Source organism: Xenopus tropicalis, chromosome 6 (genome assembly GCF_000004195.4).
Source record: "Xenopus tropicalis strain Nigerian chromosome 6, UCB_Xtro_10.0, whole genome shotgun sequence".
NCBI lineage: Eukaryota > Metazoa > Chordata > Amphibia > Anura > Pipidae > Xenopus > Xenopus tropicalis.
In genome coordinates, this window is record NC_030682.2 from 72925583 (window position 1) to 72938104 (window position 12522).

The window sequence follows — 12522 nt, forward strand, 5'->3', positions numbered from 1 at the left end:
ATCTGTCTATACATCTGAGGAGCCAGCTAATGAACGCTTCACTTTTAATATGCCCAGTTTTAGTACTTTAGCTACTGACGCATGGGTCACTCTGGAGGAAATTCAAAAGAGACTTGAATATGTAAACATAAACAAAAGTCCAGGACTGGATGGGATTCATCCCGGGGTATTAAATGAGCTTAGCACTGTGATTGGCAAGCCTCTTCACTTTTTCAGGATTCGTTGAGGTCTGGCATGGTGCCGAGAGACATTGCTAATGTGGTGCCGTTATTTAAAAAGGTATCCCGTTCTCAGCCTGAAAACTATAGGCCTGTTAGTCTGACATCAGTAGTAGGAAAACTTTTGGAAGGGGTAATAAGGGATAGGGTACTTGCATACATTGCAGTTCACAATAGTAGAAGTTTGTGCCAGCATGGTTTTATGCATAACAGATCTCGCCAGACTAATTTAGTCACCTTTTATGAGGAGCTGAGCAGGAATTCCATGCTGTAATGGCAGTTGATGTCATCTACTTGGACTTTGCTAAAGCGTTTTATACAGTACAGGTTAATGATGAAATTGAGGAATATTGGCCTAGAACATAATATACAAATACTATGTTCTACGTTTCATGCAGGATGCTGCTGCTTTGCAGAGCGATTTTACAAAATTGGAAAACTGGGCAGAAAACTGGAAAATGAGGTTCAGTGTGGACAAGTGCAAAGTTATGCACTTTGGTAGAAATAATATAAACGCAAACTATCTACTGAATGGTAGTTTGTTGGAGGTATCCTTAATGGAGAAGGATCTAGGGGTTTTTGTAGATAACAAGTTGTCTAATTCCAGGCAGTGTCATTCTGTGGCTACTAAAGCAAATGAAGTGCATTGACTCAAGGGATGAAAACATAAGTTTGCCTCCTTATAGTTCCCTGGTAAGGCCTCACTTTGAGTATGCATTGAAGTTTTGGGCTCCAGTCCTTAAGAAGCATATTAATGAGCTGGAGGGAGTGCAGAGACGTGCAACTAAACTAGTAGGTAAGAGGGATGGAAGATTTAAGCTATGAGGTTAGACTGTCGAGGTTGGGGTTGTTTTCTCTAGAAAAGAGGCACTTGTGAGGGGACATGATTACTCTGTACAAGTACATTAGAGGGGATTATAGGCAGATAGGGGGTGTTCTTTTTTTCCTATAAAAACTATCAACCCACCAGAGGCCACCCCTTTAGATTAGAGTAACGTAGCTTCCATTTGAAGCAGTGTAGGTGGTTTTTCACGGGGAGGGCAGTGAGGTTGTGGAATGCTCTTTCTAGTGATGTGGTGATGGCAGATTCTGTTAATGCCTTTAAGAGGGGCCTGGATGAGTTCTTGAACAAGCAGAATATCCAAGGCTATTGTAATACTAATATCTACAGTTAGTATTATTGGTTGTATATATATAATTTATGTATGTGAGTGTATAGATTGGTAAGTATAGGTTGTGTGTGCTGGGTTTACTTGGAAGGGTTGAACTTGATGGACTCTGGTCTTTTTTCAACCCTATGTAACTATTATTAAAAGTGGAAACATTTTATTTTAAAATTCAGCCTTTTTAATTTTGCTATGCATAAACCCATATTTCTTGCTGTGTTATGCATTTTATCAATAATATTGCATCAATACCATAATCTATAAACATTTATCTAATTTGAGTGGACCTGTTACCCAGGCATAAAAAGCTGTATAATTAAAGTCCTTTTCAAATTAAACATGAAACCCAAACTCATTTTTTTTATTAACACATCTGTACCCGTTATAAAAGCATTTAAGAATCCTAGCTGTCAATCATATTTGCTGCCCCGCCTCTATGCCTTAGGCATAGAGGTAGGGCAGACAGTTCACTTTCAGTTCAGAACTTCTTACATGTTGCTGCACTCCTCACATTCCCCTCCATCCTTACCATCTAATTTTGTAACCAGTGCATGGACATGGGTATCAGGTCCCCCTGTACTTGGCACACAAACATTTTGGCAGGATGCAAAGCTTGCCTTAACAACAGTGTCCACAAAATAGCACCTGCTTGCTTGCTTGCTGCAGGTGTGAATTTCAAGGCTGAAGAAAATAATTGTAAAATAATTCCTGTAGTGTACGTGAAGTTTTTTTTGCTTGACAAACACAATAGAAAACTATTTGGAATTATTTCTTAGGGTGACAGGTCCCCTTTAAAACAAGTCTGGTATTTTTCAAATAATTATATTTGGAAGTCTGCAATGTAGTGTAATATATTTTTCTAGTATTTGTCTTTTTTAAAAACTAATTCAGTCTTAAAAGAGAATGAACTGTACGATCACTGGGACTGCTAAATGTTAGGCATTCCCCAGTGACTGAAATTGGTTTACTTGATGCCCCAGGCCAGTGCTCCTGTTAGCAGAAAACCAGACCGGCCTGGGGTACATGCGAGTGATCCTCCTGTCTTCTTTCTTCAAATTACCTACAGTTAAATATAGTGTAAAAATAAGGGAAAAGTTCAGGTTCTTACTGACAAATCTTGACAACAGTGCATAACTAGTGTCTCCCGCTTGTCTGCCTAAGCTGCTAGTTGTAGCTCTTGGTCAGTCCGGCCAGTCCTTGGATCTACTTTTACTAATGATTAATAGTACACCTATATCTTTCATTTTTTAAAAAGCTATCAAACCATTTCTGGTGGCTTAGCAGCATTTAGATCCTGAGTTTAATATGGGTTTATCTACAAGGAGTTTGTATGTTCTCCCTGTTCCTGGGTGGGTTTTCTTTGGATACTCCGGATTCTTTCCATTCAAAAAATTAGCTCTTGATAACAATGACTCTACTAAGTGTGTATGATACATGAATGTGGATTCACAAAATCCAAACAGATGCCTGCATGTTCACTTCTTTTTCAAGAAAGGCTTTTTAAGGCATTAACAAACTCTGCCATCACAACATCACTTAGAAAAAGCATTCCACAGCCTCACTGTGAAAAAGGTGTCTTCTGGTATGCGGATCATATTTATGGGGAAAAAAAGAACACCCCCTATCTATAATCCGCCAACCATGAAAGTCTAACCTTCCATCCCCTTTACCAGCTTAGTTGCACAATAGCCTTGGAAACTATGCTTGTTCAAGAAATCATCGAAGCCCCTAATCTATTCTACTGTACAGCGCTGCATACATAAATATCACTTTATAAATAAAGATATAAATACCATATATACTCGAGTATAAGCCGAGTTTTTCAGCACCAAAAATGTGCTGAAAAACTAACCCTCAGCTTATACTCGAGTATAAGGATTCGAAGATGGAACGAGTTTGTTGTGTGCAACCCCCCCCCAGCGACTTACTCCGGCTGCAAGCTGGAGGGAGCCGCAGGGGAACCTGAGGAAGTTGTGGGGGGCAGCAGCTGGAGGGAGCCGCGGGGGAACCTGAGAAAGTCGCTGGGGGGGGGAGCTGGAGGGAGCTGCAGGGGAACCGGAGGAAGTCGCTGGGGGGGAGGGAGCCACAGGGAGGGGAGCTGCAGGGGAACCGGAGGAAGTCGCTGGGGGGGAGGGAGCCGCAGGAAGAGGAGCTGCAGGGGAACCGGAGGAAGTCGCTGGGGGGGGAGGGAGCCGCAGGGAGGGGAGCTGCAGGGGAACCGGAGGAAGTCGCTGGGGGGGGGAGGGAGCCGCAGGGAGGGGAGCTGCAGGGGAACCGGAGGAAGTCGCTGGGGGGGGAGGGAGCCGCAGGGAGGGGAGCTGGAGGGAGCCACAGGGGAACTGGGGGGGTGCACAACAAGCTCGTTCCATCTTTGAATCCATATTGCTTCATGGTGGTTGCGCTAACCTGGCGAATGCCAAGTATTGGTATTCTTCCTTAATCAAATTATTGCTTGCTCTTTTAGTGCTGTTGGTAGTCCGTGGGTAACCTGTGCAGAGACAGATACCCAATCAGTCATTTATGTAAAATAAGTTGTCCTCTTTGGTGGCAGCTTTTCTGTTCTACATACTGTTCCAGACCCAGCCAAGTTCTTCTATAGATTGACAGAAATCTGATACCATCCTTCACTCTTGGCCTTCAGCCGCCCTCTTGTCCTTCATCTTGGCTTTTCTTGGCTTTCTTTTTTACATTTGATATGATGAGCTTTGGTAGGCTGTGCTGCAAACCAGGTCCTTATCCTTGTACTAAAAACAGATATACGTGTCCTTGTTTATTTGCAATGGATGCTTGTGTTGTATCTAGTAAACAGAAAATTGGTTGCATTCTTGGGTGCTGAATGTAGTTTCAAAATATATGTGGCTGCATTTCCCACCCTAGGCTTATACTCGAGTCAATAAGTTTTTTTCCAGTTTTCTTAGGTAAAATTAGGTACCTCGGCTTATATTCGGATCGGCTTATACTCGAGTATATACGGTACATACCTCTTTAAAGGCAATTAAATTAGTTTGGCAAGATCTGTTATACCTGTACATAAAACCATGCTGGCACAAACTTATGGTATTGTAATTTGCAATGTAAGTATCCCTTCCCTTATTACTTCTTCCCAAAGCTTTGCTACCATTAATGTTACTAAGAGGCCTGTAGTTTTCAGGCTGGTAATGGGATCCCTTTTTGAAGAACTGCACCACATTAGCAATTCACCAGTCTCTCGGCACCATTCCAGACCTCAATGAATCCTGAAAAATTAAGTGAAGAGGCTTCGCAATCGCAGACCTAAGGTTAGTACTCTGGTATGCATACCTTCCGGGCCTAGACCTTTGTTTACCTTTATATGTTCAAGTCTCTTTTTAATTTCTTCCTTAGTGACCCATGCATCAGAAGTTATATTGCTAGAACTGGGTCTGATAAAAAGGAAACCTTTATTACCTGGCTCCTCAGTTGTGTAGAGGGATGAAAATTAAGAGTTCAGAATTTCTGCTTTTTCCCTGTTCTCATTAATCAGCTGACCCACCACTTCTTGCTTTTTTGTTTACTATTTACATTTTTTAAAAATAGTTTTGGATTCCTTTTACTCCTTGCTGCAATACCCTTTTCCATCTCTATTTTACCTTGCCTGATGCTTTATTGGCTTCCTTGTACCTGATGAAAGTTTCAGCTGTCCCAGCTAACTTGAATACTTTAAAAGCATGTTTTTTCTTACCAACCTTGACACTAAAACTTTTATCAAACCATAAAGGTTTTGCTTTGCGATGTCTCACATGCCAGTTGGTACCACCAGAACCATTTTAATAGCCTCTCACTGGCATTTGAAAGATGCTTCACAGGAATGTAACTGTCTCCAGCACCCAATTAAAAAACATGCAGTCACAGAGCCATCAAACATGAGTAAGGGGCTTGAAAAGAAATGTACGCCCTTTAAAGAAGTATTAAAGATTATTTTTTTGAAAGTGTGTATGTGCACAGATTTATTAAAATAAAATTAACAAAAAATGGCTTATCCCACTGTAATAATAATAATACCAATAATAATACCACAGCCAACTTAAAAACATGAGTATATTTTATAAGGATCAGAGTTCAAACTAGCTAAGAATTAATATAAATATCGTTAAAATTATATTCCAGTGAAAGACATACCAGCTATGTTAAATTGTAAGAAAGTCAGAAATCTCATTTAGACTAAATGGGACTAGGGTATGGTATTTAATTTCAAAATCCTATCATTTTCCTTTCTATATAATTTGTTTAATAAATCCTGATCAGATCTGTCCCATATGGTCCAAATTAAATTTTTAACTTATTAAAGGAGACATCATAAAAATTAACAATATACCAGTAAATTATACTAGTCTAAATATAGAAGGATTTTGCTTTAAAAAGTTGTGTTTCGGACTGATTTATCAAGAAATTCCACCAAAACCCCACTAGTCCCACCAGTCCCACCAGTCCCACCCATCTGTTCCACTTCCTGCTGGCTGAATTTTCTGGATGTGCAGGGGAGCCGGTGGCTCTCAGTACATGGCACTGTAGGGTAGGAACCAATCAGCAGCCAGGCTGACCTGATAGGGAACTGAAGCCTGTCTTTGCTTGCGTGACTGCTGGGTTGTGATTGGCAATCCCCCTCCTTCTGTGCTTCTGGCAAGGACTGTTGGGACACGCCCACCCTTTATTTGAAACATGGACAGAAAGCTGATAGGTAGGGAGCTCCAATAAAGGGGCAATTTTTACAGACTGTATTCAATTTTAGACCAACTTGAAACCAGCACTATATATTATTCATAATTGCCTACAAAATTAGGGGAGGGGGGTTTGTATCCAATATGTGTCCTTTAAAGTTTAACTTTGTCTTTAATTGGAATATTAAAAGGGCATACATTTCTTCTCTGGCCCCCTTTCTCTTGGTTGATGGCTCTGTGGTTTTTCATTGGGTGTGTTGTGGACACAGATCAATAATCAAAGCTGATCAAAATTTAAGTGGGTCTGGGGGTACAAACTGGCATGCAGGAATTTGCCCCTAAGGAAGTACTTTGGAGAAAATACATTGGGCTTACTTGCATTGTGAGCCATTGAGCTGTGGACTTGTGGCCTTGTACAGGTATGGTCATCATCCAGTGTCAAATGAGCATGCCAATAGTAAACATGTATAGTTTTATGGAGATTTCTGACTTGCATAGGTAAAAAACTCTTTCCAAATTTCAAAAGCACTGCATACTTAAGATTTCAAGACCAAGAATTCAACTAACAGTAGTCTACCCTAGAAGCCATATATTTTTGGAAAGAAAAGATTTGTGCTAATCCAGAAAGGGTAAATGTAACTTTTGACTCCAAACTACCTACTTGCAATGCTTTCCTTCTGACATTTTCAGACACAATTACCTCAAAGCTTCCAGAATCTTATCTCTTACAAGTCATTAGGTACCAAGATAAAACATCTTTAATATGAAAGTAGGGGGTCTGCTGGATAGTTTGATGACCAGTGGGGAAAGGATTACCTAATTATGTGGCATGTAAGGCCCCAAAATAAAAATACCTTGTATGATATATAATTTTTGCAATTTCAGCTACTGGAAATACTGGAGTAAAGCAACAAAAAATAAGTTCACCGCAGAAAGCCATATGTTTTTGTGAAGTACACATTCCACAGAATCCAAAATTGGGTACACTTGTCTTTCTACTTCAAACTACCAAGCAGTAAATCTTTCCAAAAATTTGTGGTTCTGATGAAATTTCTGAAAATCTGCTGAAAGATTGCATTCTAGAGCATTTTATTTCCAACATTAAGTACCAAGAATAAACATGCTTAATATGAAAGCTGCTGGTCCACGAGATGCCTATTGTACATAGGATTACCAAAGTATTTGGCAATTAGAGACCCCAAAAGGAAGTTAGTGCATACAAATTGCCCCAGAGATCTCTTTAGCTACTGAAAATATAACACATTTACTGCATTTTTGTGGGGTAAAAACACAAAAAAATACAAAGACCCACCCCCCCCAAAACCATATACTTTTTGAAAGTATACATTCAGGTGTATTCAAAATAGGCACCCATGTCTTTCAACTCTAAACTACAGAGTCACTATGCTTTCCAATTATTAGCTGTGATAAAATACCTGAAAATTGCATCAAACCTACCACTTTCAAGCACCATAACTCTCACATAGCATTAGGTACCAAGAAAACACATCATAAATATGAAAAGTCCAAAACAAAAGGAATACATAACGCTAAGCAAATGAGGACGAAATCTTACCCATTGTAGTTAAAGGCCCGGGTGCTCATGCCCCAGACCTTCAGCTTAAGGAGCCAATCTAGGAAATCGAAAAAATGAAAGGCAGGCACTCCGGAACTCAAATAAACATCTGTAGTAGCTCAGAAAAGTTGAAGTAAAATCAAAAAAGGTTATTTAAACTTACACATAATTCTACAAAGCCTTGCATTTCGTACCTAAAGGGTACTTAGTCAAAGGCTAAATAACAATCCACAAACACTTAGGGGCAGATTTATCAAATTCTGAGTTTAGAGCTTTTAATACATAAAAACTCTCCCATGTTCTATTCATTCCTATGGAATTTTTAGAAGCATATTTATCAAGGGGCGAAAGTTAGAAATCACAATTTGATAAATAAGCTTTTAAGAATCCCATATGAATGAATAGAACATGGGTGAGTTTTATGTATTAAGCGTTATACTCACATTTTGATAAATCTGCCCCTCAGTATTTAAAGCAAAAATACAGAAATACAGAAAAGGTTAACCAATCACAATGTACTATTAATTAAAATTAATTACATGACAATTGTGGTTATAATGAAAAGCACACGTATTAAAGTAACTGAGTTGTTTGAAACTTGGAATCCACCATTAAAGCACAGTATATCTTTAAAGAACGATTACCCATATTTATGGATTAGACACAACTTTAAAAAAAATAGTATCCATCCTTAAGTAAGAATATTTTAGAAGAAATGGTATCCACCATTAAGTATGAATATTTTGGAAAAAATTGTATCCACCATTGAGCACAAAGTAGTTTAACAAAAATAGTTTTGAAGGGAGGTTTTAAAGCACAACAATTTTGAAAAAGAATGGTATCCACCATTAGGCACAATTTTAGAAAAAATGGTATAAAAATGTCCACTGAACAGTTTGATGGCCATTTTGTATAGGATCACCAAAGTATATGGTTTTTAGACACCCCAATAGAAAGTGCATATGCTGCAATATAAGCTCCCGGCTTGTGTATTATGTGCCATAATTCAGAAAATTTTCTGAGAATTGTCACAAAGCTTGCATTTTACTTAATTATGTACCCCACATTTTGTAACATATCAACATAAAACACTCTAAATATGAATGTCAGGGGTCTACTAAACAGTTTGATGCCCAATATGCATAGATTTACCAAACTGTGTGGTGTACAGAGGCACCCAAATTGATATACTGTAGCATACAAAATTTTCAAGTAACAAAAAACAATCACTAAAATCAATGTTTTTTGTTAGTTAAATCTGCAGTCAGAATCACAGTTTGCGTATCTTGGCTTGGGCAAATTAGTTTTACAGACAGAGTCAAGCGAACAACACCTATGCATAACTGAAAATGCAATCAAATGGCTAAAAATGCAATAAAATGACTAAAAATGCGCCAAAATCACAGAAAATGTAATAAAAGCACCAAAATAACATAGTGGGGATCCGGGCTATAATTTAGTCAAAACAAAGTGAAGGATATGATGCAAAACTTTGAAAAAAATCTCAGTATAAATTATTTACATTTGAGTTTGCCATTTCTGGACCTAATTATTCAAAGATACCTGTTTTCTGTTGTATTGTGGATCCCGGGGGGCAGCGGTGATTTGTTTTATCTTAGGGCCATTGTGGCCTGTAGTAGAGGGTTGGTACCTCTAAGACTGTCTTGGTCATACCAGGGTTTGCATTTAAATGTGTCGACTGTCTATTGTCTGATGTCAGGGGTTAGGTTTAAGCTATAGGTAGACCATACGTCAAATAATCTATATGTTTGGCTTGTTTTGTTAATTGATGCCTCAAGCCCAAACATATGGAACAGAAAGTGTAATTTGTTTTTGACAAGGTTCATGGATGGCTGTGTGGACACTCCTTTAGTATGGCTTTTCTGGTTGGTGTGGCCAGTTTTTAGTTACTTGTTGTCCCCCATTCAATTTGCTGAAGAGGGCCCATTCAATATCTGGTTTGAAATTTTGCTTTGTTAGTTGATGCCAATAGTCATATACTATTAATACAGTTAATATTGGGAGTTAGACATTGTTTCGGAGGGACAGGGGCAATAGAAAAGGAGTAGGAGTGTGTCTGTTTGTTAAGCAGGAATTAAAAGCAAATATTAAGGAGGAAGTGATGGGGGTAACAGAGGGAGCTGAATCCTTATGGTAACAAGTTAATAAACTTGCTGCTTGACAACTTTATGTCACAGGTTGTTGAGCCAACCAGGAACCATGCTATATTGGATCTAGTGATCCAATATAGATTGGGGCATTATGTTTTCTGATAAAAACACAGAGCAGAAATGGTGGTCATTTAAAATGATTACTGTTCTCAATTTATTCCATTAATAAGAAAAAGTAGAAGGGTTAAGAATCACCCTATGTGGCTTAACGCTGAGGTAAAGAAGTTAATAAGGAAAAAAAGGAAAGCTTTTAAGAAATATAAGTCAGAGGGGACAGTAGCTTTTGTGTATTTCCACTTCTGGAACAAGTTTTAGAGCTCAAAATACAAAAAAAAAAAATTGATATTTTTCATTATACCAAAAACAATTCAACTGATTTGGAAAGCCTCATGTCTCCCGAACGTGCCAATACCTGATATGTATAGTTTTATGGAGATTTCTATAGATCAAAAACTCCCAGAACAATATTAAATTTTCAAAGCATTACAGCAGAATATGGCATACCTTATCTCCAAAGTCAAAAATCCTGGCACATTAGGTTTACCCCAGGAAACCATATATTTTTAAGTACACATTCTGCCGAATCCAAAATGGGTAACCATGTCTTCCAACTCCTAAGTACCAAACGGTAATGCTTTCCTGAATTTAGCAGTTTCTAAAAAAAATTATGAAAATTCAAAAAAATATGATGATAGGATTACTAAAGTATTTGGAATTTAGAGACCCCAAAAGGAAGCTTGTACATACAAATTGCCCCGGGGATCTCTTTATCTACTGAAAATTCAACATGATTATTGCATTTTCTGTGGGGTAAAAACACAAAAAAAACATTGACCCCCCCCCCCCAAACCCATATATTTATGGAAAGTACACATTCGGGTAAATTCAGAATGGGTATCCATGTCTTTCTTCTCCAAACTACAGAGTCGCAATGCTTTCCCAAAATTGGCAGTTTTGATGAAATAGCTGAAAATCGCATCAAATCTTCCACTTTCAAACTCCTTATCTCCCACATAACATTAGGTACCAAGAAAACACATCCTAAATATGAAAGCCAAGGGTCCACTGAACAGTTTGATGCCTATTGTGCATAGGATCACCAATGTATCTGGCATTTAGAGACCCTAAAAGGAAGTTAGTGCATACAAAGTGAATATGCTGAAATATAAGCTACTGGCAGGTGTATTATGTGCCATAAGACCCCCTAACAGTATGGAGACCCTAGATTGCATAGATTTACCAAACTATGTGGGGTACAGAGGAAGCCAAATGGAAATACAGCAGACAAAATGTCCATGTGCAAAGACAAGTAACAAAGAACAATGTGAAATGCAGTAAAATTGCTACAATCCAATTGACTAAAAATGTATGTATGTATGTATAACTTTATTTATAAAGCGCTACTTATGTACGCAGCACTGTACAGTAGAATACATTAATATAAACAGGGGTATTAAAATAGTATTACTGTAATACAAAGTATTACAATAAGCACAAATAAATACAAGATACAGTTGCAATAAGTAAGAGTCAAAGGCACAAGAGGATGGAGGTCCCTGCCCCGTAGAGCTTACAATCTATATGGGAGGGTAACTTACAGACACAAATAGGCAAATATAAGTGCTGTAGGTCACAGTGGGTGACATTACAATATAAGCGCTAGTTCCCTGGTCAGGTGCTGGGCGAGTGCTCCAAAAGGTAGTCTTTAAGTTTGGTTTTAAAAAGACTGAGGGAGGATTCTCTCCGAAGGAAATCAGGGAGGGCATTCCAAATGTAAGGGGCAGCAAGGCAGAAAGGTTTAAGGCAGGAAATATCAGTAGTAGTGGCGGGCGCAACCAAACGATTGCTCTGCGAGGAACGAAGGAGTCAGCCAGGAACATACGGAGACACAAGGGAAGAGATGTAGTGAGGAGCAGAGGAATGGAGGGCTTTGAAGACTAAGAGAAGGAGTTTGTAAAATATTCTTTGCTTAATAGGAAGCCACGATAAGGACTTTAGCAGGGGAAGGGCCTGAACTCTCCTGGATGAGAGGAGGAGAATTCTGGCAGCAGTATTTAATATAGACTGTAGGGGGGAAAGATGGGAGTTAGGGAGGCCGATTAGTAGCAGGTTACAATAGTCAAGTCGGGATAGGATGAGAGCATGCATGAGCAGCCTAGCTGTTGCAGTAGAGAGAAAGGGACGGATTTTGGCAATATTGCACAGGAAAAAGTGACCGGTTTTGACAGTGGTGTTAATATGGTCAGAGAAGGAGAGACAGGAGTCGAAGATCACCCCCAAACAACGCGCCGAATCGACCGTGTTGATGAGGGTGCCATCAATAGAGACAGAAAAGGAGGGGGGGGGGTAGGACCAGGCTTAGGCGGAAAGATCATTAGTTCAGTTTTTGTTAGGTTCAGTTTGAGGTGGCGTTGGTTCATCCAATTAGAGATAGCCAGGAGGCAGTTAGAAGTTTGAGTCTCAGTTTCGACTGTTAACAAAGGGGTCGAAAAGTAAATTTGGGTATCATCAGTATACAGATGATATTTAAAACCAAATGAACGGATAAGATCTCCCAAAGACAGCGTGTAAAGGGAGAACAACTGCGGCCCAAGTACAGAGCCTTGGGGTACCCCCACATTAAGAGGAACTGGAGATGAGGTGTTGTTAGCATAGGAGACTGAATGAACGGTTAGAGAGGTAGGAAGAGACCCAGGATGCAGCCTGACTACGGAT

At 39.1% G+C, this 12522-nt stretch overlaps 1 protein-coding gene across 3 annotated transcripts in view; it reads left to right on the plus strand.

Annotated features, from left to right (window-relative positions):
• Positions 1 to 12522, plus strand: part of mtrr (5-methyltetrahydrofolate-homocysteine methyltransferase reductase) — a 206346-nt gene that overhangs the window by 140839 nt on the left and 52985 nt on the right. For 2 of the 3 annotated variants that reach the window (XM_031903494.1, XM_031903495.1), the window contains exon 10: positions 6946 to 7041. The exons of the other annotated variant lie outside the window; for it this stretch is intronic. In XM_031903494.1, coding sequence (XP_031759354.1) covers positions 6946 to 7041 — 96 coding nt within the window. The remainder of the gene's footprint in view (positions 1 to 6945; positions 7042 to 12522) is intronic. 3 annotated transcript variants of the gene reach the window in all.